Here is a 26,888-nt window from a genome sequence, read left to right as displayed (position 1 = left end):
CGGTCTGTGATTGGATGAAGGCACGAAGGAGGGTCTTATGCGCAAAAGGCTTTTCATTATGATACGGCTCGGTCTGTTTTCTATAAAGTTAGCTTTCACATTTTCGAACTCTTAAATTGAATGACTACATTTTTGTGTACGTTATTTATCGTCTTTTTATTTTAGTAGTTTCCTTCTGCTCTTACATCAGCTGTGTATCTATTTTCATGAATATTTGTCTTTTGTCAGATGTGGTTACATACGCTACTTGCATGGACGGATCATGAGACAATGGACCCCTGGGCACAGATATGCAAAGAGCCCCACCACCTCTCTTGCATAGGAGCAAGACACACCTTTGTTGTGGTAGTTTACGTCTCTTTGTAGTCATAATATTGTGGTTTTGTGTCTCTTGTGTCTTTTTGTAGTCCTTTGGGTCTCTTAAGTGGGATTTATACTTCTGTGTCGAATCAATGCTGTACCCTATGCCTTTAGCGGAATTTATAGTTTTGCGGCTGACCCTAAGCATGTCACCTATGCCTTTGTGAGCATTTATACTTGTGCAGTGGTGTGTCTGTGTCACTCTGCAGTTACACCTCCAAAACACCAGTCAGCAGCATTTGTTTCTGTGAAGTGCTGTAAAGTTTAATTGATTAAAAACACATTAAACATGGCTTCATAGAGACAATTTCAAAAACAAGTACACAATTTGGCTTCACTAAAACTTGCAGCACTCACAGACAAACGCTTGTCTTTATCCAAACACATTTTCCCCACAAATACAACATGCTAATGTTATTAGCACAAGCCTATGGCATTTTACATTGTATAAATTAGCCTAGCAGTTAGCATGCTTTTCCTCTTCTCATATAAAACAAAGGAAGAGACAACAGCAACATTTAACAAAGGTAACGGCACATAATTTGGCTCCGTTACAACTCTCAAGGTTCACTGATAAAACAACTGTTTGATACTAAACACGGTTTCCAAACAAATATAACATGCTAATGTTATCAGCACAAACCCATGGCATTTTACATTATGTAAATAAGCAGATGAGTGGAGAATTCCTCTGCTCATAAGAAGTCCGAATAAATCCCTAAGTATAAATCCCTGAAGGATAAATTACACACAAGACTTTATGCTATTTTGTGGAGGCTTTATTGCCTTCACTATTTATTGTTTCTTATCTGTGAAATAAAAGTAAATAAAAGCTTTGCTTACACTGAGGAAATGGTTTCAGCTTACAAAAATAGACAGGGGGTCTGCGTCACAGGGATGTGCAGTTACATTTCTTGGGAGGTACACGTCAGGCTGCGCCGTAGCTTCAGCATCGATTCAACGCAGAAGTATAAATTCCACATTAGCCTGATGTACACCTCCCCAGAAATGTAATTACAAGTTGCTACAATGCAGACCTCCGTGCTATTTTTTAAGCTGAAAAGCATTTCCCTTTTATTTACTTTTATTTCACTGATAAGAAACAATAAGTTGTGAAGATAATAAAGCCCCCACAAGTAGCATTTTAAGTCTTGTGTGGGATTTATCCTGCCTTCATATGAGTAGAGGAGTATGAGTAATGGAGCCAGATTTTGTAACGTTACCTTTATTGAATGTTGCTGTTGCATTACCTGCTGGAATTGTGGTTAAGGGTATGTTCTGTTAACATCGATAAGACTGACTAAGGTGAGACTCCTCCCCAGTTTCACTCTAACACCTTAATCTGTGGTGTTCTTTGTTATAGTGAGTGAAACTTCATTCATATTTAAAGTGGTATTAATCAGTTTTTGTTTGTTTGGCCACTTTAGGGGGCAGAACTCCACTTCAGGCAAAAAATCTTCATCCATTGTTCATCCTGAGACCCAGAAAAAAGAAGTTTTAATGTTTTACTACACAATTTAAGTCATTGGTAGGTAAGTCACATAATACAATGCTCTCTTTAATCATTTATTTATGTTTTATAACATGTCCCTTGTAGTAGACATTGGGTCAATCTTTTCCAAAAAGTATTTCTATAGAGGACAGACTAGAAAAGTACTATAATCGGTCAAGGTAAACTCACACACACTCATGACAGTTCATCAAGATTAATAAGATGGGAAATGACTAACACATAAAGTTGTATCAGAAATTATCCATGATTAGTGATTGATGATATTCTAAGAGTGAATAAAATACAGGTACATTAAGTAAATAAATAATGCTTAAAATCACCTCACCTGGTGACTTCTTAATTGTTCTGCGTCTTGGACATGAGACAGAATTAAGCGAACCAGATTCATGTAGACATCGGTTACATATAAACAGTCAGGGATGTGATCAATGTATTCTCTAAAAAGCTAAATTAAAAAGTATGCCAGAAAGAGGCTATATCCCTTTTTGAGTCCAAGCAAACAAGTTCATATCCAGCTCCGCAGGAATTTTCTACAAAAAAAGTAAGGGCGAATAGTGTATGATTATTTTAAATAAGGTTTCTTAAAGTTTCACCATGCTGCGAAATATTCCAGCTGTTGTCCGACTCCCACCAGATGTTTTGTGGCTTTTATTTAACAGTGACAATTAGCATGCCATGCTGCCATTAAGCTGCTGGTGAGTTGTCAGTTCTCGCAGTCCTCTTTTTGGACTCTCTTACTACGGCTCTTCTCCTATTGCATTCTAATATCATGCTCCTGATAGGTTTATTTTTCCACAGATTTATTACGGATTTTTCTTTATTGGTTTTGGTTTAAAAAGAAGTTAATATTTTTCTCTGGCATTTAAGTTTTTTTCTGTTATTGAGTGTCAAAAATATAATTACATTTTGTAAAAAAAACAATCAAACAAAGTCTGAAAGGGAGCAGAAACTTCTGAAGCTAGGTACTGTAGACTACATGTGCTTTACTCCTGATTATCATTTACAGGTTGATACATTTCAGAGGTGGGACTAAGGTCCTAAGTCAAGACTGGCAAATCCCGAGTCAAGTCCTAAGTCTGTAACTTGAGAGTTTCGAGTCCTAAGTCAGTTTAAAATGTGTTTATTTGTTAAAACAAGTTTGTTGGTAGTTGACCTGCATATTCTGCATACTGCAATTTTTTTCATTTTATTTTTTTGTCGACCACTGCATAGTTTTTGTAAGAAACAAACTTTATTTTTGGTATCATTTCTTCCAACTGGCACATGTGACGTAACATTAGTTCTTATGGTTCTCTCCTGTAACTTGACTGGATGCTGTCTGACTGGTTCGAGGAAAGTGGATCATCTGGGGAATTTAGTAATGACTTGCTGGGAATAAATAGCCTTAATGTTAGTTGAATTTGGAAATGAATTGATTCTTGGCACACTTTTGTATAGTTTTTTCTAGTCAAAAAGTTCAAGTTCAAGTGAAGTGATAAGTCACTGATGTTAAAGCCCAAGTCGAGTTGCAAGTCTATTTTGAATTTGTCAAGTTGAGTCTAAAGTCATCATTTGTAGCTCAGGTCATGTGAGTCAAGTCCAAACCTCCCATACATCTACTAAAGAAGGGAAGATACACCACATGCAGTGTTCTGGTGGGGTCCAGAAACAGTCAAATAAAAACCATGATTCCGCTCAGTCACTATACAAGACTACAATGTGTTTACAGTAGCTAAACTTTGCTCATGCTTCCATGAACTCAAAGTTAAGATCACTTAATATACCTTGAGACATATATAAAACTAGTGATTTCCATTTGTTTTTTGCAACTAAGTAACTTTGAATTGCTTTAAGGGACAGTTCGCCCCAAAATCAAAAGTACATTTTCCTCTTTCCTGTGGTGCTACTTATCGATCTAGATGGTTCTGGTGTGAGTTGCCAGGTTTTGGAGATATCAGCTGGAGAGATGTCTGCTTTCTCTCTAATATAATGGAACTACATACAGTAACACTCAGCTTATGGTGCTCAAAGCACCAAAACATATATTTGGAAAACCCTACGGCACGTCTCTTTCCAGCAATCACGACCCGATTACTCAAGATAATTCACAGACCTTGTTGTGAGCAGTTACATGTAGGAACTATTTTCTTTCTACCAAAATATATATCCACCAACCACATTACCACGCTGAAGGAAGCATGCATCTACTGCTAGCTCATCGAGCACTAAGAAGCTAGGTAATATCAAGGCTGTTAAGTGAAGGCCAAGACACGGTCTTTGACCACACAGGAGCTATGGTGTAAGACAAATGCTCAATGTAAATAAAGCTGCTATGTTGAAAGGCTACAGAAGAGAATGCTAGGGAATAAAGGAATACATATGCTCAGGTGTCCTTTGGGTTCAACCTTTTTAGCCTCTTTGGGTGCACTTGGCTCAACACAACTTTTTGAGTATGCTCGAATGGATGGTAGCCTTAATACAATAAATTGAGCATTTTCATATAAAAAGCATTTGTTTATGGTCTTTTATTAGGACCTTTTCAGTAATTACAGAATTGTTAATTTTCACCCATATCTTTTTCTTTGAATGAAATATATTCCAGACGCCTCCGTAAAACATCACAATCATCCATTTTCTAAGATAGTGATCCAGCTATTGATCTACAACTCATGCTCATGACAGCACGACATGTAAACATTAATGGCATCCAACGCGTTCTCATTCGGAAGTCGTCAAATACAGGCACTTGGTCAGTGATTTTAGCATCAGATGCAGACAAAAAAGGCACCCTTTTGCAGCATTATGATACGCCTTGAGATGGCATCAATTTGAAACACTGCCATACAACAACAGAATTTAAGGAACTGGAAAGTCAGCCAGGTCCAAAATGTATAGCCAGACCATGATTTTTTTTTTTTTAACCTAACCACGTGCTTTTGTTGCACAAGTAATAAAATAAGAATACAAGGTGTTTTACTGACATTGCAAGTTTATTTTGAAAAGGCTGTATCCATCGAACGGGCAGAAACTGCATATTTCCTGTGAAAACAGGAGTGTACTTTGAAAAGACACAATGCATGCAATGCAACAGTCATGCATTGACATGGCGTCTCTGAATGACTGCAACAGATGCATCCAGGATATCTTGCACATCATATGAAGACATCTACTGACCAAGTAGTGATATGCGGCAAATTGGAAGTAAGAACATGTTGCCTTCTCAGCTGAGCTGTAACGTTAGCTAGCTCAGTGGAGCTAGGTGAGCTAGCAGTAGACACATGCTTTCTTCTGCATGGTGATACAGCTGCTGTGTATGGTTCAGTAGAAAGACAATAGTTCCTATGTGAAACTTAGAACAAGGCCTGTGAATTATCTTGTGTAACTAGATCATGATTTCTGGAGACATTGCTGTTGAGTTTTTAAAATGTGGTTTGTTTGTTGTTTTTTTGGTGCTTTGAGCACCACAAGCTGAGTGCCATCTAGTTCCATTATATTGGAGAGAAGGCAGACATCTCTATGGTGGATATCTCCAACATTCAGCAACTCACACCATAAAAATCCACATTAATAAATAGCACTTACAGGGAACAGGAAAAAATTGCTTTTTTGGTTTGGGGGCGAACTGTCCCTTTAAGTCAGTACAGTATAATATATATTTGTGAGTCCATCAGTTATATTAACCCTGCTATGTCAAGTTTGGGCCTGTAGTAAAAGAACAAACTGTTCAGAAAAGATGTATACCAAACAATGAAAAGTCCTTTATTGCCATCAGAACATGAGTGAGAAAACCAGAGACAAAATCTGACAGAGTGAGGAGTCGTCTGTACAACCGGCATCCACACAGACACACACAAACATACACACACACACACACACACACACACACACACCGCACACACACACAGAGCAGCCAGCAGTCTTTCAACAGGACGTGAGGGCTACAGATACATGAGGATATACAGTACTCACACAATGAGGTATAAAGGTAAACACAAACATACCAGATAGGGCTTCGTCCTCCACTCGCACACATGCAACTGAAACCAAGGTACAAATACTCAAGTGCTCGTTCATTCTTTTAAAAACACAACATACAGGTGAGCAGAAATGTATGACAGCAGCATCTGGGTCATCTCAACCGCGCTCCCATTCATCTGTCTCTCAAAACCTTTGGTCATGTGGACGCTTGCTTGTCATGCACAATGTTGCCCTGGTAAATTGAATACTTTTGTGAGACTCTGAATCTTGAATGGGTCCCTTCCTGACTCGTATCCACCAATAGAAACTTGGGAAGATGAGCAGGAGGGGGAAGGGGAGGGGGTAATGTTTTTGAAGTCACAAATAGTTTCTTTCTCTTCAAGGTCGAGTTTCTACAGTTAGTTGGACATTCAATGTGTACATTAGCAGCAATTCTAGTGAATGAAACAATGGCTTTGTAAGTCAGATTAATAACACCCTTTCCTCATGCACAGGACAGGCACCACCTACTTACTCATTAACTAAATGCCATGCAAGTTAGAAAAATAGACTGCAAACTCACAAGACAGAGAAATCAAAGTTCGTCTCCAGAGAAGAGGTTGATTTCACTTCAATTTTTTATTTCATATTTTCTAAGATGTGGAAATAGCAACAAAAAAAACTTGAGAGCGGTAACCAAGACAACAGTAACAACATGAGCAGAGAGCCACTGAGGTTTTTCGAGTCCCTCTCTTACTCCATTTGCCAACCCAAACTGCCAGGTACAAGACTGACACCTCGCTTGTTTTGTTCAGTTTTCTGTTGCAGTCCTGCTTTGCGCTGTGCGGGCGACCACGACTTACACGCACCTGGTGTGTATGCCTGTTGTATGTATCCTGTAAGTGTGGGCCTGTGTGTCATGTGGCTCTCATGTCATTTGAAGCTGTCCCAATCCCACAAGTCCGCAGTTTCCGGGCCCCCTCCCCCACTAGCAGCACCTGTCCCAGAAAGGTGGTCACCCTCGTGTGCATCCGGAGCTGTGCGCTGCAGTGGTTTTTTTTGTCAAGACACTAGTGTGGCTGGAAGCTAGCACCGCCGCCCCCTCCGACACAGAGAAAAGAGGCACGGTATAGTTCTCTTTAAGTCTAAATCTAGAGTTCAAGTCTGCCGTCTGTCTGGTCTCAGCCTGTCCTGTTTAGAAGGCTGTGTGGGAGCCACCCTGGACCCTCAAAAGACCCAAAACAGGTAAGAGGAGGAAGACGCCCCTCAGGCCTGTTGATAAATAGAGATGCCTCACCGTGCGACCCGCCCAGGGCTGCATACGTTTCCTTACATCACCCCTCCCAGTTTAGTTTTGTGGTTGCCAAATATCTCAACTGTGCACACACAAACACACACGTACGTACACGCACGCACTGACCCCAACGCTGGCCATTCTACTCTGAATGAGGACAAGCGCCTTGAATTTCGTGTTTGGCACCAGACTTGTTTTTCCTCACGTTGGCCAGCCACTCCCTCCTTTTCTGTATCCTCTTTTCACTCATCACTCCCTCACAGGTCTTTTCTCTTCTTGGAACCGAAAAAAAACCCTGGAAGAACACATCTCCCTCTTTTTTTCCTCTTGGGAAACAAAAACAAACTTAATGGAAAAACTGAAGTTTTTTTTATTATATTTTTTTTTTCAAATTCAAGGCACAATGTCTATCAATATTCCAATCTGTCTGTCTCCGCTCCCAGGTTCAGTGTGCGAACATCGCGTCACATAAGCTATTGGACTGTCTGCTCGTACGCCACTCCCTACAGCTTACATCTCTCTAGTCTGTACTTTAACACTGTGAAGAGACGCGTCTGTTTTGGTTGAGAGAGCGACCGCCAAGTCCAAACCAGTGATAAACAATGAACAAAATTAACAGAACAAAAAAAAAAAAAAAAAAAAAAAAAAAGACACAAATAAAGACAACCGTTTCAAAAACAAAACAAAAAAAGTCTCGTCCTGTTTCTTGTATTTCAGTATTTTTAAAAATCAAGTCATATCCACCAGCTCTTTTTTGGCAAGCTAGTTGTTTTTTTAAATAAGCACTAAGTACTGATAGATAGGATAGCATACACCGTTAACGTGTGTTTTTAAGTAGATGCGTTTGTCGTTTTTTTGTACTTTTTCACTCTCATAGTATGAATTCAGGTATTTTGTCAGGTACTTTTCACTCATCTGTTTAAGGTTTAAGTTAATGCAAGCAGGGACAGAGTTTGCCATGGAGTCTTGCTCTAGACTTGGGTTCGCGAGGGGCAAGGCCATCTCTTTACGAGACCCCGTTGACCAAGGTCAGGGTCTCGCTGGCCGAGCTCATGCCTTTGTTGGGGGAACCCTTGGAGGGTGTTCGCTCATCCTTCGTGGCGCTGGTCCCGTTCTCCTGTGGGGACGAAAGGTGGGGAAAAAGTGAGAATGGACCAATAAACTGATTTACAATACTACAACCCCTTTTCAACCACAGAAAATTTCCCCAGGAAGTAGGAACCTTTTAAGGAACTAATTACATTTCAACCACAGGGACCAGGGTCTAAATTAAGTTCTGGGGACATTTTTTACCCCCCAAAAAGTCCGTCGGTGGGTAGTACTTCCTACAAGTAGAGTAACTTTTGTGGTGGGGTTTACAGAGACACCTTTGTTAATCGATTAAACACACACATCACTGCTGCTTCAACTCGTGTATCGCTTCATTCATAAAACAAGGAAACATAACAAGTAAATCCAATTTTTTTATGTGTTACTTCAAAATGTATTCAGATGCAGGCATACTGAGCTACAGGCTGCAATGTGATCACCCCTGCAACCTCCAGCAGCCCTTGTCCTATCATGTCAACAGACTAATTTGCCTAATTTTCACGAGTGTTTCAACTGTGGTGGAAACACAGATAAACTTGGTCTGATAACACCCTTTAGTTCCTTGAAAAGTTGTTCCTGGGACTACAGGTCTAACTTTGGGTTGAAACACTTTTTTTGGCTCAATGTGTGTGTTTCTGCCTGTACCTTGGGCTCAGAGCCAGCATGGTTTTCCTTCTGGGGCAGGTTCTGTCTGCTCTGGGACTCAGCACGGGATATGTAGTCAGCAACAGTCACTGGAAACATTTTAATCTGTTAGCTAGAACAGTTACTGATACAGAATATCCTGTTCATCTAAGGAGGAAAATGTTAACTAGTAAAACATGGTAACTCACCACTGTCACCTTGCTGTCTGTCACGGCTGGCTGAACCTCCCTCTGGGCGGTTGCCACGGTTACGGCGGCGGCGGCTTCGGTTGCGGCGCTGAGGTCGTGCTTCTTCGTCTAACAATTAATTAAGAATATACTGGTAAATATTTCTGATAATGTCACAGATAATAATTTCTGCTTATATCAGCAAGCATCATGGTTTTCATTTCACAGATTAACAATTCCGTCTTTGGCCCTGGAAAACATTTCTAATTTCTTAGATGATAAGGCAACACAGATGAGATACGAGACTTAAGTTCTCACCCAGTCCGTTCTCGCTGGGGCCGGCCTGGCCGTCTGACTCTGCAGCGGCGTCCATCACGCTGGGCTCCTGGTCGTTGCGGCGACGTCGGGAGCGTCTGCGGCGATCTCCTCCCATGCCTTCACTGATGTCTGCATCAGCCAGCTCTCCTTCGCCCTCCAGCAGCGAGTATGGGTTACTGTCTGGGTCCCTCAGCACTAGATATAGAACCGAAAATCAGCATAGCATCTACACTCTCCCATTTTCATTTAATCAAGATTGCTTTATAAAAAAATCATGCTGTGAATACCCTTCAATGGCCAACTTTAACTGTAAAAACAATTGAGACTTCAAGACCCACCTAGGAGAACCCATAGTCTAGGTCCTATTTCACGAACCCATAGTCTAGGCCCTATTTCACGAACCCATAGTCTAGGCCCTATTTCTCATCTTATTATTGTACAATCAGATGAGACTCAATGTTGAAATGTATGGCCCTCATTTGTTAGTAACCTGAATATGGGCTTTAACTACCTGAACTGATGGAGTTGGAAGGTTTGGAACCAGGCCCTCCACGGCCTCTGCCCGAGTTAGAGCCTCGGCCCCTGCCACCCCGTCGGGAACCTCTCTCATCCCCGCCTATGCCACGGGGCCGCTGGTCTCGTTCAGCAACGTCCTCTGACTCAGAAGCATTAGACAATTCAGAGTTTGTGCCTGGATTGAGCAGAAACAAACAATGGAAAAATCAAACATGAGTTCACAACTTTTTAAATGACAGGACTGTTTTCTATTCCCTATATTACTCTCAAACGTGTTCAACTGAAATCATTTCTCAGATCCTTCATTCTTACCATATCCAGAGTACTGGCTGTTGGAGGCCCGACGCCCTCTGCCGCGGCCTCCATAGGTGCGAGAAGTGTGGAGTGAGTTGCTGCTCTCATCTGTCAAGTACCCTTTCTCCCGTTCAACACCAGGGCCCCCAGTTCGGCTAGGAGGTGCGCGGTACCCCACCCCAATCTGACGGAGCTGCTCGTCAATCTGGAGACGCTCGAGGCGCAGCTGTTCCACTTCCTAAAGGAAAGGGACAATAAAACAATTTTTTTAAAGTATGTGCTTCATAGTCTGTTCAACAGCACAAGGTTTATTAAAATGTTTCAATGAAATCCTCCTGCTTCCCTGCAGCCTATTCAACTGTACACCTTGACCTTGGCTGGGAAATAATAGTGCAGACGAACACTCAACTATATAAACCGTCTTAAAAACGTAATAGTTATCAAAGTGAGTCATTTATGGCACCAATACCTTGTTAAATTTCTGCTAGGGCCGATATATGAATAATATTGCAATATTTTTTGTATATTTCACAATTCATGATATATACTATATATAATATTTTGAAATCTCCTTTAAACTATTGTAGACTACTAAAATACTGAACTACTAAATAAACTATTGTTATAATAAAGTTAAATAAGGTACTGTTAAATTAAAGTGTCATGAACTTGAAGCTCCCGATCAACAGTTAGATGTTCGCAGTTAGCAGAAAGTTAAATGGTTACACCGTTGCCGTTAAAACATGACGATTTAATCACTGTGAGTGGGAAACAAATTAACAGCTCTCCAGTTCATATACTTGTAATATTTCCAACTCCAATTCCAATTCCCACTGTTGCTTCATGGTTGCAAAATGTGACTTAATAGTCCTGGTCTGGAGCCCTGCAGATAAAAAAAAAAAAACAAAAAAAAAAAACACACACCTCGCCAGCTCACACACTATGCAACAAAATGCCAAATTAAGCCTCATGCTGGTGTCTTTAAAAAATGACATGACAATTGGTACTCAATGTTTGCAATATAGTCATTTTAAACATCCTACATAGAACAAGTTGCCATTGTCTCATGTATTGTAAGCAGCGAGTATGACTGATATATCACCCACCACAAATTTCTGTTATTACCACGTATGATATACTGTATCTTCTCCAGCACAGAGACATGACAAGATGACCTGGGCCTCATTTGTCCAAATAATGCTGCGTGCCCAAAGAGAGCTACCATTGTATGCAGATCATCTGGCCAACAGGCATTATCAGGTTTAACTAGAAACAAAGCACGCATGCTACAATTTAAATCTGGTGATTCACATGTGGGGACAAAACAGGATTGCAATGACGTAATGCAATCAAACAAGGATAATAATAAAAAAAAATTGTAGATTTCAGATTATTGAGCATGGTTGAAAGAATTACAATTAAATTTACAAAAAGTCAACTGCAGTATTACAGTGTTTTCTGCTCACAGCAATAACAGATTTTGTTGCCAAATTTCTATTTGGTTGACTATGACCAGACATCTTTGTTCTGCCTATAAAACACTGCACACAAATTCTGCCGTATTGAGCTGGGACCAGCCATGGTCTTAAAACATCTGCTGTGGGCCTTGTGCTTGTTATTAAGTCTATCACTCGACCACTAAGTGGCAGTAATGCGTAAAGTTCAGTGTTCCAACAAGAGAAGACTGTGGGCAAATTCAACCTCCCCCCAAAAACCCTGAACATAACCACTTTGACAGAACATCCACTTCTGCTGAAACACCTACAAATTTTTGTTTTATGGCTGAATAATTGAGTGAAAGCATCAGCCTGTAGGGATCCAGGTTAGGAGAAGACAGTATTTTCTAACTGGCAGAGAACAGCTAAAATTTTCTAAATGTGCCTTAAATGACATATTTGATGTGAAAGCACACTGTGTAGATGGAAACTGCCCCCTCACTTTTTAAATCTCTTTGGACAGAAACAAAATGAGCACCACACTGTGTAGTATAAGGAAAGCTGAAAGAGCTTCACAGAGTGTTTGCTGACTCAGATGTTTTCAGCCCCTTTGATTCACAGATGCAAAAACTGATTAGACAGATTAGCCCACGTGGTTGCTAAGATTTATCTCAGGAACCCTAAAGATGGGAAAAGAAGTTGTTGGCAAGGGACACAAACAATGAACAGTCATTATCACAGGTTTCAAGCTACATAATATCATTTTGCTGTGGATCCCCTGGACCTCAATTCCACCCATGTGACAACCAATGCTCTCAATTACACTGCTCTAACAAACAAAGTCATAACTAGGATAAAGTTAAAGGTAAAAGTGTATCAAGTTTGCTGACACTTAACATCTTTTAAATACTACGATTATCTTTTGGCAGTATCAGAATTTGGAAATTTTTCAGCAAAGCCATATGAGAGGGGTGGGCATTGGCGTCTAATGGCAGCAGTGCAATGACAGCAGTTTCAGTGGTGGTTTAGTGGTGGCTGATTTGGAGTTGGGGGTCTCACTTCACAGTGTGACAGCTGCCTCCACCAACGACAGCTGAACCCTCAAGGGAGACGTGAAGGAAGTGAGGCAGGGCAGGTGGGGAGGGGGGATTGGTGTTATTTTTGGAAGCTGAGGGTCCAGATAGCTGGTAATCTAAACTCCTGCGTACCCTTCACCCCATCCCAGAGAGAGGAGCTATTTATAAAAGCACATGAGGTAAGGGCAAAACGAGGTGGGATCAGCAGCTTTCCTCTTGTGGCGCTGGGCGGGAGGGAAACAGGTGACTGATATGAAATGACCCTGCACATACGCCCATATTTCCCAACAGCACCCTGTCCTGTCCTTACCCAACATGTCACCTAAAGGACTTGTGCTTCTAAGAAACATGTTTCCTTGACTAAGTAGCCAGAGCAGAAACACATTTATGGAGTCAAGGTAAAAATGGCTGCAAGCATGCAGTTCACTTTTATCTGATGTGTCTTGAGTGACAGGAACAGAGAAAAGGCTAGTGCCGCCATCTAATGGTGAACATGGGAGGATCAACTTACCTGGAGATAGGACACGTGGTACTCCAACAGAGCCTGAGCATTGCTGATGTTCTCTTTAGTTCCCACGAACACAAAGGGAACCATGCCCTGGTAAAATACAGAGACGGGGAGATGAAGAGTAGAGTGTTTATTTAAAAAAAAAAAAAAAACAGATAATCTAGACTTCAAATACTGAGCCCCATTACTGGGGAGATATTACTGACTAGGAATCAGTTTAGACCTAACTCAGAAATATCATATTATGTGGTAAATTACAGACCAACTCTGGAACAATTAATATGCTTAAAAATCACATAAAGCAACAGAAACATATCAACCCAGCAGAGACGACAGACAGCTAAGTTCCCACACACGGCCAACATAACTGACATATGCTGTGCAGTGGGCTGTGTGTACTGAAAGCAATGAAAACATAAGTGCTAGTGACAAAACAAAGAGACAAAGCGGCAGAATGGAACAGTGTCAAAGCAGCAGACAGCACAAGGGACTTCTACACTCTGCTGCAGTTAATAAGCTTTGCTTTTTGGAGAGCGGAGGGGGTGGGTGTGGGGTGTGGGGTGTGGGGGTTTATAGGGGACTGGGAGGCCAGCCGAACGGTCAATTCACCTCTTTGCTGCTGGCAGTGTCGTCCCTGCCTGCCCCCTGCCTGCCTACCTCCTCCCGGGGAAGCTTTTTGTCGTTGTCTCCCTCAATCCTGACACGGACCACGCCCGACTTGTCCACAATCTCCTGGATGACTTTGCCGTTCTTGCCAATGACTTTGCCTGTGCAAAAGAGAAAGAAGACCAAAAAAAAAAAAAGTTTAAAGAACATGATGATAATAGAGTGTATATGTGTAGTGATGGGAGTTAGGGATGTACCAATTATGAAATTCTGGGCTGATACCTATGTTTAAAATAACAATTTGGCTAATAGCCAAGGCCAATGTGAACTATGTTAAAGTCACTCAGCCCTTCATTGCACTATTTTTGAATGAGCACAAAACTCAATCATGCACATTTATGAAATTATCTTGAATATAATCTTTCTTTAAATGAAAAACATCTCAAAAAAAACAAACAAAAAATAGCTATTTCAAAAGCCCTTTTACTATACATAATCATAGTTCCCTCTGTAATATATATTTAATATAATATTTTATACTGCTGTAAAAACACTCAACTTTGTTGGCAAAACTAAATTTTACAAGATTACATCTGAACCCATCTTGATAAGGTAATAATTTACCTTTGCCCAATATTAGTTTTCACTGAACAGCACTTGAATGCCTCATAATGTAACTCAAAGCAACCTCCTTAAACTGTTAGTTGCGGCCACCAGCTATTACCAGTCAACGTTAACTACTTCTCCTCCTGCTGATTAGAGTTGGGTCGATATCCATTTTGCCAGTCCTGTCCAGTGCACGAGCTTAAACCGGTTTGTTTTAATGTAAACCTGCTGAACTGGCATCACGTCACTATATCTAACAGGCATTGCATTAGTAATAAGCAATATGACAACCTGATAGACGTGTTTATTTTTATAAACGGACTAACGGGGCCACTGGTGTCTGCTAGGCTTGGAACTGAGCATGGCAACATGAAGGAGATCAAATTTTAGTAGAGGTGGAAGGTGGGAAAAGTGGCGCACATTTTGTTTGCTTACAAGAAAGTTGTGCTGTGAAATGTCTTTTTGGTTGAAAAAGTACAAACAAAGGCAAATAGCAGGTAAGCTACTCACCCATCTTTTAAGTGGTTATGTCTACGGTGTGACTTTGAATGCAAAGCTTATGGCTATGTGGTTTGTTTACGTGATGTAACATAAGTGCATATTTAATAGGTTCATTGTGGACAGAAAGCACCAATGTTACCTTATGCAACATGATATTCCGATGGTCACAGTGTCATTATGTTCCACTTGGACACAGCTGTTGAGTCAAGTGTGACACCTCATGGTAAAATTCTGTATACCAGTTCAGTCTGGCTCTTAATATCAAACTGGTTTGACAATTGTTGACACCGGCCAAACCCTACTGCTTATGCAACATGGATTTGTTGTTCACAATGTATGGAAACAAGCGGCACGTCCCCGGACCTGACGGTAGTGAGTTTACTGCGCCCTTTCATTCCGAAGGAGTCCCTCGGAAAAGTCTGTTTGCTACAAACACCTTTTCTATTGTCCCCAAAATGATCGTACATTGTTAGTCTTGACCTCTGCGTCTTAGCCTGTGCAAAACTGAAGTGAAACAACAGAAAAAAGTCTTCTTGTTTGCCGATATGCCAATGGCAGTCAACAAGGCAAATATAAGCTGATAATGTTGTGCGGCCTATACAACGGTGTATCCCTAACGTCACCAACAAAATGAACTCCCTCAAGAATATAGCTCACTCACCTACAAGGTTCCTGGGTACCTGAAAGTAGTCTTCTTTGAACTCAAGATACTCTCTAGCCTGCTTTACTGCCTCTGGAGTCTGCAACACAACACAAACATTAGACCAAATTACACTGCAGCATATCTTCAGCATATCTTTCCATATACTGGGTAAGAACTGATATACCCAGGACATTTAATGGCACATAGGCTCATTAAGCAGCATACCTCTCCGTAGATCCTGAATGTGCAGCTTTCCTCCTCCAGCTCGATAGCTGTGACACCAGGTACCTTCCTTGCCTGCTGGATGTTGGCACCATGGGAGCCGATGGCGAGGCCCATCAGGTCCTCCCTGACCCTCACCTCCTCCTGGTACGCAGATGCTAACTGCTTACTTGTCTGAGAGGGGAAACACATAAGTGGTTTGTATGCAAATGTGTAAACTGTGTAAGGGCCTGTAATTTTTCAATGATAAATATACACACGGACAGGCAAAATAAAGGAATAGTTTGGATTTCCTGAAGTGAGGTGTATGAGGTACTTACACATAGTAAGTGTATTAACTACAGTAGATAGCAGTCAGCACGCCCCTAGTTTGGAGAAGCGGAAAGAAGCACGAAACAGAAGCAAAGCAATGTACTGCTTCGGAGGGATCGGCAAAAACACATATTTTAGCCACCAAAAAAGAAAACATCATTGTCAGTTAAAGTGCCATATTAAGAATATTTTCACCACATTACCTTGCTGTCAGACAGCCATTTCTGAAAGGCAACTGAAGCTGATATATCGCTTTCTTCAACGCCAGATTCCATTGAGAAAAACACTGATTTCACATCCCTAAACACAGGTCTATCGCTGCTTTGGTCAGTTGTTTTGTTTGTGTTTGTTTTTGACTTTGGCATTTAAAAAGGTTAGCTTGAAATCAAGTCACACAATAACACTAACTAACTGACCAACACAGAGATAGACCAGCAGCTCCTGTGTTCAGCGACCCAAAATGACCGTTTTTGTAAATGGAGTTTGGTGGCTTTGACAAGAGCATGGATGTGGAACTGAAACAGTTAATGGCTTCCCCATTGGAAGGGGATGTATGTATGACAGCAGGTTAAAGACTCTCAATATAGCGTATACTTAAATTGTTACAGATTTCATTAGGTGGCTAACTACATTTTGCTGCTGTCCCTGTCCACAGCAGTACATTGCTTAGCTTCCGTGTCGGCACTGACAGGCCTCTACTGTATGTAATACACTGACCAGGTATGCATGAGTACCCCATTCAACCCCACTTTAAAAGATCCAAACTATCCCTTAAAGTGTATTTGACAGGATGTGTGCAGGCGCATGTAAAAATAGTCTGATTACCTCCAGATGTTTGGTGGCTTCTTCGTTGCGGGACATTAGCATAAGCTTGGTACGGATGCTGCGGAAATGCATGTCACTCAGGAGAGTTGCACGCTTTACTGTGGTTTCATTTGTAGACTGAAGAAAACAAAAAAGGAAATAAGTTACAATTCACTGAATTATTGTTTAGTCACTGTTTGTGAATATGAGCACAGAAGAGGAGTCTTTAATAAGAACTGACAAAGTTGTCAAAAATGTGGATTAAAAATTTTGCCATAACACCTACACATGGTAGAAAGAGGAAGCTATGATATACAATATGCAGCATTATTTGGATTCAAATTTAAACAATACCTAAAGAAAACCCAGAAAACTACTTCATGATTTTAATGTAAGAGTCAGTTCCTTTATATCATTTCCTCATTTGTGACTATAAAATAAGGCCAATTAACTTGTTCACAAGGTGGAACCTAGCAGTCTGGGTACTTACCAGCACAATGAGTTCGTGTGATTGGGCACTGTAGAAGATGCAGTTGGCTCCGATAGCTTTCCTGAAGTCTTTGTGAATGTTGTCATTTTCACAGCTGTCGATAAGAAAACAATCCATGGGAGAGTCAGCCTTGTTATTCATCTGCCAGCAGTGGGCCATTATAACATCACTGCTCACTGAGACAACTTGAGAGGAAATTAACATTCAAAAAAGGTGTTTCAACTTGTAAAATCATGTATCCATACATCCAAGAAAATCTCAATTTGTTTACTTTTTTTAATGCAATTTCTCAGGCATTGCCCAGATCCTGAACTTGCTGTATTGCTGGTGTTAATTGAAATAAATCTATCTTCAGGAGGTAAATTTGACAAAGAAAAGACACTCACATGTCCCTCAGGTCTTCTGGGACAGGGATAGGGACCTTGTGGAAGGAGTTTCGAGAAGATGGGCTGTTGGGGTTGAGGGGCCTGATGCGTTCTGCCGTGACGATCTCGTTGTATGTGGCGTCGCATGCCGCGTATTCAATCACATAGAACTGAAAACAACACAAGATGAGAGGTTCTTTTTAATAATGTGGCCAGAAATATCAGACACAAGTTTGACAGCTCAATGTAAATTGAAAAAAAACCCAAGATATATAAAGAGCAGAACTGCAAAAATTCTGAATCAGCTGTCAAATTAAAAATTTATTTATGTCCGCTCTCAAATGAAAAATTCATTGATGTCCGCTGTGAAATTAAGAAATTATAAGTCACATCAAAAATGCATTCATTCTATAACTTCATTCATTTATTTAATGAAGAAAGAATATACCCCTCTCCCACTGTAAAACACAAGATGAAACAAAAGTGTAGCAAAGTGAGATGCAAAGAAAGATGGAAAAATGGGGAGAAGGAAAAAGGGAACCATGAGACAGTGAGATGAACATTGCACACTCCATGCTCAGAAGGACAGAATTAAAGCCATCAGTCAGTGCTAGACATTCCTGCAGGCTTTTATCAGACTGCTCCAAATAACAGCACTACAGCAGCAGCAACTCCCCTGGCACAGTACCACTACAATGCTGTCCTTTCCATATCCCACTGACCCACTATTCAACCTGCAGCTCAGGCTGGTGACTAAGAGCCAGCTCTGGTTCTTGATTATTATCAAAAAATACGTCAAAATAAACCAACTGTGCCTACTAGACTGACAGGGGTGAAAATCCATTTTGTCACAAGAAGTCAGTGTGAAGAAAAAGCACAGGGTGTATGGAAAATATAATATGAAGGTACAATGTCAGACCACATCAGGACATACTGGCTCTTTGAGCTCATTACCCAGCAGTGCTTATCTCACTACAGGCCTGTATTCACTCTACATACAGCATACTCAGAGCTCAATAAACAGTTACTGGCAATGCAACAAAACACTGATGGCAAAGTGAAAGATAATAGCCCAACCTCTATTACTGATTATTAAATACAGAGGAAGCTAGCCTCGCTAGATCTTTTCAACACTACAAAGCATCGTGTTCTTTATAATATTCGTCCTTTTTGACTTTTCAAGCCTCAGGAACTAAAATACAGGATCTAATAATTCCTGCAGTGCATTGGTGTTTTACTGTATTCAAGGCACTGTGAAGATTAGGCAAATTAGACCGGATTAAAAAACAATAACTGCATGGTTTATGACAAGACAACAAAACAGCACCATGTTGTTCTTTGTTATTTACTGTTGTCTGGTTTGCATTAATGGAGACATGCAGGGGTGGAAAAGGGATTTAAAAACACCATAAAGACAAAACACACATCTCCAAAGTAGAGAAGATTTGCTCAGTGCGTTTTTCCTCTTTTGCTTTAGTACCGATAATAATGAAATCATTTTGAAATAAAGTGTTGTTTCTTTCTATCTGTTACCCACTTTTTATCTTTTTTTTTTTTTTTAAAGATAATGCTCCTTGGTTCTTGGACCCACTTACCTCTCCCTTCATCATTCTGACTCGGGCCAGCCACCAGCCACAAGGCTCCTGTTCGTTTGCCCTTGAGTAAACCTGTAAGGAGATGCAAAGTAAATGATAGCCAAGTCAAAGACAAAAAAGAATACAGCTATAACACAAACTGAAGAAGTATTTCACTGCTGGAAATATGGTCTTTTTTCATAACGCGACTGTCTATGCAGAAGAAAGATGCAAATACTTTTGAAATTGGTGCTACATGGACCAATAAACAGTCCCACTGGTGGGTGACGTGATGCGAGCTTGGTGACTTGATGCGAGCTTGGTGACATGATGCGAGTTTGGTGAAATGATGCAAGCTTGTCCATTTTGACTCAGGAAACAATATGGCAGCCGGCTGGTAAAAATGATCTCGAATTACAATTAAAACAGAAAGCTAAAATGTTTTTTTCTTAAATCATTTAGTGCAAGAAATGGGCACTGCAGTAACATAATCTTGGTTCATTCTTGATCAGCACTGCTTAGTTTTAACATTTGAGCTCAGTTTTTTCAGTCTCCATTTTCACAAGACAAGAAACAGTTCACTAAAATATGTTTCTAAAAACATTTCAGCAGCTCTCTCAATCCGCTTCTAGAATTTTTGTGTCCTAATGTGGAAGCAAAATCTGTAGTTCAGCTCAGGAGCTGATCCATTTTTGCTGGAGAATGAGCATGGAGATCTGCATGCTGGCCAGATGGAGGGAAGTTTAAAATAGTTCATTTATACATTCTACTACGGCTGGGAATGGTTTGTTGTAAAAAGGAAGATATGACAACAGTAAACAAGGCCTTGGCTCAACGCAGGATGCCAACTGTACAACTAACTAGCATTATATGATATGGAGAAAACATGCTAAATGAGGTAAAATTGTCGGACATAACAAAGACAGTATGAGATGTTGTACAACAAAGACTTGAGTGTGCAACTTTTATAGTTACAATTAAGAACTGATTGTACAAAACTGCAATAATGTATTCAACTTCTTTATTTTCAGTATGCATATAAAAAGAATTGATCATATTCTAATCTGCAGCCCAAAAGTACCAAAAAGTAAATATAGATCCAGGTTTTAAAGAGCTTTTAAGAAGCCGTGAGCAAACATTCTCTTAATAAAGTATAACTGTAGATAGTTTCATTTTAGATTTTTACATAATTTACATGCCATATAAAAGTCCTGGAAATGTCAGTCAAAAGTTAATACCAGCGCTGCGACAATTAATCAATTAGGTGTCAACTAATTTGATAATCAATTAATCGGTTTGAGTCATGTTTAAAAAAAAAAAAAGAAAAGAAAAAAAAGTCGCAATTCTCCGATTCCATCTTCTTATATGTGGGTATCCTCTAGCTTCTTCACTCCTCCATGACAGTAAACTGAATATCTCGGCGTTCTGGGCAAAACAAGACATTTGAGGACACTGTCTTGGGCTTTGAGAAACACTGATCTGAACAACTAATCGATCAATCAAGAAAGTAATCAACAGATTAATTGACAATGAAAATAATTATTAGTTGCAGACCAAGTCAGTACTAGCCAAAGAAATGATCCTTCTGCTGAAGTGCAAAGACACAGAGGCCTTGAGACATGAGGTTAGTGAAATCCCAGGTGGATGAGCTGAATCAGAGGAGACGCACAGCGGCATGCCTTACCTCCACCTCCTCTCCTTCACCAATATCCTTGTGGTAGTCGGCTGGAGGAGGCAACCGCACGTCGCTGAAGGGCAACTGTCTCTCTGGCTGCCAGCTATTGCAAGAAGACACAAACACCTGTCAGCTTATCAACAACCACAGGTAACAAATAGTGTTACATAGTTCAATCAGTCCAGCTCCAGCTCTGTTTCTCCTCCTCTCATATTGGGATTGTAAAGACTTGGGCGTATTACCCACTCACTGCTGTGCAGCACATTATCAGACATAATGAAAATAAAAATTAAAACGGGTCGTTAACTTTAATGAGGAAGTTAGAGGAACTGTGTCTGGACAATGAGTGACTATGTTCATGAAATGATGTCCTTTTGCTTTAAATAAGAACTTGAAAATAGCTCATAAGGAGTGCCATAAAGTTCAGTAAATGACCTGCTAATGTCTATCTTCATTCAGTACTGATATCTAAAAAAGCTCATTTTGAATCTTAAAAATAATCTTCATGCCTTATTACGATCATTTGAGACCAAATAATGTGTTATAATGTGTGTTTATTAAACGTCTTATACAACCAGCTACTCCAACACCTCCATGTGCTCAGAGAAAGTAAAAGGAGAAGGAGTGGGGGGGTGGGAGCTATCCAAAAAAACGACAGAGGCCACCACACTGCCACCCCTCCCACCCTGCATACCTTGGGTCACTATTTTTAGGGGCACCCTGCTCTGCACTCTGAGCCAAGTAGATAAAGAGGGACGGGGGTGGGGGGTGGAGGAAAGGGACAGTAGGTGGAGCTAGGAGTATAGGAAAGCATGCTATTGGGATGGCAGGGGCATGAGGGATCAGAGCAGGAGGTAAAAAAAAATGTTAGAGATGTGTATGGACAGCTGCGTGCAAAGCACAGGTGCTGAAGAGGAGACTTTTGAATGCCTGGGTAAAGCACCAGCATGGAGCTGTCGTTGCAACTCTCAATTAAGTTCAAGCTTCATTTCCCCATAAATGGAATATTTGTCATAAAGCAGGCACAACAATGAGATGAACAGAAAGAGCAAACTTACTTATTTTCAAAAACAATTGTGAGTGAGTCTTCATGGACATCTTTGATGTAACCCTAGAAGAAAAACAGACAGAATTTTATTCCCATGAATGCACAAGACAGACAGTGATGAGGGGTGGGGACTTTTTTGCATGTAAACAACACAGGCAGCTGACTCGTAAGCCGTGCTAGACCAACACTGTGACTGCTGCTGAAAAAAGAGCATCTAGGGCTTTGGGAAGCCAAGACATCACATCACTGACACAATTCTCTGGCTGTGAATTCTGTGCTGGATAAAGTGACGATGAACGCTGACTCCTCCTGACAGCACAGACACAGCCTGGAAATTTCTCCCACACACTCACAAACAAACAGAATTAAAATACACACACTTCTTCTCTGTGTGCAAGTTAAACACTGTGGGTTTACAAGCATGTTCATGAGGGCACATGTATGGGGAAGGCAGGCACTTGTTTAGTCTAGCCCATATGGATGCATTATTGCTATAGCTTGGAGACGACGACTACGACTACGACTACTACTACTACTACTACTACTACAAGAGAGAGATCACTTAAACATGTGACTTGTCCATCATGAACATCCACAAATCTGTCGCAGGATGCCATATGCTTTGACCAACACCCCCAGTGCCAAGCAATGACAAGACGAGAGGAAAGTGGTGGGTGTGTGGCGTGTCTCAGTGTGACACTACCATATACGGGACAGAGAGGTCAGGCAGTGTCTTGCGAGCATGCCTGGGGGGGCAGACTGGGGGTGTGGATTCACCTGCCAGGAAGGTGCTTCCTTTACAGTGCAAAAGCTGGCATGGCTTTCAGCCTGGATCATGGGGCAATGTATGTGTGGGCACACAAATTTTTATACCCTCAAAGTAGTCCACTTTGACTACAACTCTGACTATCAATCTCCACCTACTGCTGTTCTGAGATGGTCCTAGTTAAAAGTCAAAACATCTGCATCTACATGAATGGTTAGCATCTGCCTCTCACACTGCAGGATCCTAGTGGCACGAGAGCTGGCTAGCTTCATGGGAAGAAGCCAGCAATGACAACAGGTCTGGATGAAAAGGTGCTCATCCTCCAATTTCCAGAGGTCACGTTAGGAGACAGCTGCATGTTATGTCAGAGGATTGCTGCCATCAAGTACTACCAGGTCAAGGGGCAGGCATGCCCTCTTTCTAACATGACTGGTGCTAAGGTGGGGGCAGAGAGGGGTTACAGGCAGCTTCCTTATGACATCCAGCAGCCACATGCAGGTCCACGTGGTGAGCGAAACCTCATGGACCAGAAGAGACAGATTTGCGACCTGAAAATTGATTACATGGGATAGTTGTATATTTCGCGAAGTCACTACGTTTAGATATACTCATAGTGGTGCAGGGATGAAGTTTTTCTGTAGGACAGTGTGGAAGTTAGCGCCTCCCTGGTTCCCTCAACAAAAAGCCTATGGGATTTTTTCAGTGGATTTTGGATTATTGCAGAAAATAAGCTCTATGGCAAACAAGAGCTTATGATACTTGCATGTTTTGTTCAGCAAAATAATCTTCACAAATTAACACCCCTTTTATGGTATTTGAAGTGGAAATGCAATCACTACTACACCATGGTCACATGATTAAACATCTTCACCACAGTGAGGCTGTAAAGCTGTGTTCGGTGTGATGATGTTCTGTAGTCTCATTTCGCCACATTTTAGCAGTGTTAGTTAGTTGTCTTTTTTAAAGACAAGTAAAAGCTTAAAACTTCAAATTACTGACGTATTTTATAACATCGAACAAAATGTTAAAGTCTCTTAAATGTGTGTTAATCACAGACCTTACTTCAGGCATCTAACCAAAAACCAATTTAAAAAAAAAAAAACATCGACTTTGAGACGAGGGAACAAGGAGTGCTAAAAAGCCAACTCATTTCCAGGTTTTAGGACTCATTCCTGCACTACTCTATTCAATCAACCTGCTTATGTTAAAATTTAAATGTCAAAACTGAGATCTTTATTGATGCATCCAGCCAAAAAAAGAAATAACTAATGTGGAACGTTACTCACAATTAAAGGTCTAGTGCTTAGGTTGTTGTGGCATCTAGCAGTGAGGTTGCAGAAATGAAACTTCTCCTGTGTGCCACGTGTGTAGGATAACACAGTGACTGACGCAAAAACACAAATAGCTCTATCTAGAGCGTCTGTTTAGTTTGTCCGTTCTGAGCTACTGTAGAAACATGGCAGACTCCATGTAAGAGGACCCGCTCTTTATGTAGACATAAACAGCTCATCCTAAGGTAACGAAAATGCAACAATTCTTATTTGAGGTGATTATGCGCTAATGAAAACATAATTATGAATATTATATACCATTTCTGTCAATAGGTCCCCCTAAATCCTACACACTGAACCTTTTAACAGAATACAAAACTGTTTGAATCCTCATTTAGGCTTTTATCAGCTTGCCTGGTATGTGCTTGCTGCTGCAAAAGATGCAGCCTATACAAAAGACAAAGTGCCAGTTTCCTGACAGGTGCTGTTTTGCCCTGACAGGTTCATAAATGTGATCCGGATTCATAGTTAAAAAGAAAAAAACCTAACTGACTCACACTGACACCAAGGTGAATGAAGTGTGCCCAAGAAGCAAAATCATTTTACTTCATGTGTCAATCACAACAGGGAAAAAAGTAATAAAGTTTTTTGCCCACACTCTCTCCCATCAAGGACAACATATCTACTGGAATATGACATTTAGAACGTCACTCACTACCACTGTAAAGAGTCCATCTCATCCACAAAATGAGAGCTGTGAGATAATGGACGTAATAGAGAGGAGTGGAAGTGTTCATTCATGCCAGAGCCAAACTGTCACCCTGTAAAACAGAACGACAGGTGAAGCGACATGAGGAGAGTAAATATAGGCTCATCTCTAAAGCACCATGTGGTCGGTTGACCATCTGAACACCCAAGGAGAGAGGAGAGAAGAGAAGACGAGCACATGGAGAAATAAATTCAACTGAGAGCAATGAAAATATGAGATGTCACAAAAGGTTAAGACTAGAAAGCAGGAGAAGCAGGACTGGGGTTGTTTGCCTCTCCCCAAACATTAGGGTGTCTCCACAGGATAGAATTTCCTAAATCAGGTTGTTAACTAAAATCCAATGAAATCTCAAATTATGTCAGAACCTACAACGTTCACCAAGACTAAAATCTCTGTGTGTGACTAACAAAAACATTGATATTTAAGCGGTCTAATAATCAAATGAGTCATGGCGTTGCCATCTTGTTGTGATGTTTGAAAACAAGCTGTGACACAGCAGCAACAATGATTTTAGTCGTGTGTCTGGATCTGAAACTACACTTTCTTCTGATAATTAGGCAGAAATGAAACAGAAACTCAGACTCTCGTTCTTCCTTGCCGGAGAAATAAACATAGGACTAAAGGTTCAGTAGTGTCGCAGGAACGTGGGTTACGGGACAAAACAAATATAAAGTATGTGAGCTTTGATGTAGCCTCTCATCATACTTGTACGCAGAAACTGCACAACAGCTGTCTGATTAGCAGCTCGCTTTGGTTTTAAAAGCTTGTAACCCACAGTGCAAGACAAAGTAATATGCTGTGAGAAATACTGTAAGCCACATCAAAACAATGGGAATCTGGCTCCAGAGGAATGGCCTGTATTCGTATTGACAATTCTCAAAAACGACCAAATATAGGCCATACATAGTGATGACAAGTGTGCCTAGCTTAACAGCTAGCTGGAGCTAGCTACCCACCCCACAATGGCCAACCCTAATGGAACGCAAAACCATCCCTGTTTCTCTGAAGTGGACCTTTGCTAACGTGAGTCGAGTAGATAATGGCTAGCTAGGGCTGGGCTCGGGAGAACAAAACCCAACAGCGCTTCCTGAAACAAAACTTTTAACTGGGACAACTAGAAACTACGACTGTAACCAGGTTACCTTGTAGAAGGCCCCATTCGAGCCGCGAACTTCCACGGCCAGCCCGTCCATACTTGTCGGTAGGTCCCCACGGCTGAGCTTGTCTGTAGCCGTTACGACTCCCGGCGAGTCCTGTAACGTTACCACCCCCAGCTTCGCCGGCCCTTCGCCGCTCTCCGGCCGCTTGTGGATTTCCAGTGTTTCGGGTGGAGGGAGAGGGGCAGAGGTGAAGGGGTTGGGGAGATGGGTGTGATGGTGTCAACTAACTAATGCAACGCAGACGCCGTTTCCAGCAGCAGCTAGTTAGGAAGCTCCGTTTTCTGTTTTTGTTTGATTGTGGGGTTTGGTGCTCGCGAGCTGAAAAGGCACCGCCACGAGCAATGGTAAAGTCTGCGCGAGGAGGAAAAGCAAGCTAATGATGCTACGGCAAGAGGATGCTAGCTGCTGGATAATTAGCTGGGAGGCTAGCTATCAACACCTTGATCCCGTCAGTTTTGAGGGATGCTAGCTGGCTAGCATGTGATAGCCTGGCTGCGTTTGTTGGTTGTGCGTGTGGCGCAGTCGTTGCGTTCAGTTATTTCACAGAAGCCGTCACCGGGGGTCGTTTCTTCAGTTTGCGGTGCAATTTTTCAGCGGCGTTTCTTTCCCCAAAAAGCGTTTGAGATGCACTGCCGCCCGGCGACTCCTTACTCCAACTACCCGTCCCCACAAACACACGCCGATAGAGTGAATCAGAGAGGGACTGAATGACCTCGCACACCCCACCCCTCTATGACAAAAACCCGCCCATTAGGGAACCCAGCATTATGATTGGCCAAAGACCTCGGCAATCAACACTAGCTTTCTTTAATTGGTTTAGCAAATAAGGGTTGGTCCGTAAACGTGACCAATAAAATCTAGAGAGTTGCATCCTGACACAATCCATTGGTTTTACTCCATGTCATTTATAATTGTATTCAAATT

General features: G+C 41.2%; 1 protein-coding gene and 1 long non-coding RNA gene across 4 annotated transcripts; one reads left to right on the top strand and one right to left on the bottom strand.

Annotated features, from left to right (window-relative positions):
• The first annotated feature begins 26 nt into the window (after nucleotides 1–26).
• On the top strand, nucleotides 27–19,714 carry LOC125884472 (uncharacterized). 2 transcript variants are annotated; one of them, XR_007448712.1, is made up of 4 exons: nucleotides 27–136; nucleotides 229–345; nucleotides 1,788–1,892; nucleotides 19,266–19,714. It is a non-coding gene; the product is annotated as an uncharacterized LOC125884472 (long non-coding RNA). The 2 variants fall into 2 exon arrangements; XR_007448711.1 differs by having other exon boundaries at nucleotides 28–136; nucleotides 1,788–1,888.
• fxr2 (FMR1 autosomal homolog 2) lies at nucleotides 6,430–26,656 on the bottom strand. 2 transcript variants are annotated; one of them, XM_049569495.1, is made up of 17 exons: nucleotides 25,947–26,656; nucleotides 22,009–22,061; nucleotides 20,960–21,053; nucleotides 19,297–19,368; nucleotides 17,723–17,871; nucleotides 17,337–17,430; nucleotides 16,868–16,984; nucleotides 15,734–15,904; nucleotides 15,527–15,605; nucleotides 13,762–13,919; nucleotides 13,156–13,242; nucleotides 10,151–10,370; nucleotides 9,834–10,013; nucleotides 9,323–9,517; nucleotides 9,026–9,133; nucleotides 8,838–8,926; nucleotides 6,430–8,220 (listed from the first exon to the last, which is right to left on the bottom strand). In XM_049569495.1, exons 1-17 carry the CDS (start codon nucleotides 25,995–25,997, stop codon nucleotides 8,110–8,112), a joined length of 2,028 nt encoding a protein of 675 aa, XP_049425452.1. In that variant the 5' UTR covers nucleotides 25,998–26,656; the 3' UTR covers nucleotides 6,430–8,109. The 2 variants fall into 2 exon arrangements, with proteins under 2 accessions (XP_049425452.1, XP_049425454.1); XM_049569497.1 differs by having other exon boundaries at nucleotides 13,810–13,919.
• Nucleotides 26,657–26,888: the final 232 nt, after the last annotated feature.

Source organism: Epinephelus fuscoguttatus, linkage group LG23, assembly GCF_011397635.1.
Source record: "Epinephelus fuscoguttatus linkage group LG23, E.fuscoguttatus.final_Chr_v1".
Lineage (NCBI taxonomy): Eukaryota > Metazoa > Chordata > Actinopteri > Perciformes > Serranidae > Epinephelus > Epinephelus fuscoguttatus.
This window is presented reverse-complemented; position numbering and strand designations above follow the sequence as displayed.

What these genes read in the sequence shown, in the direction of transcription:
- fxr2 (XM_049569495.1), bottom strand. Translation starts at nt 25,997, where the DNA reads ATGGACGGGCTGGCCGTGGAAGTTCGCGGCTCGAATGGGGCCTTCTAC. An exon ending in AAGCCACCAAACATCTGGAG is followed by an intron (nt 15,905 to 16,867) that starts GTAATCAGACTA and finishes TTCCCCTCTCAG; the next exon opens with ACAAGTAAGCAGTTAGCATC. An exon ending in TTCCAACTCCATCAGTTCAG is followed by an intron (nt 9,518 to 9,833) that starts GTAGTTAAAGCC and finishes TTCTATATCTAG; the next exon opens with TGCTGAGGGACCCAGACAGT.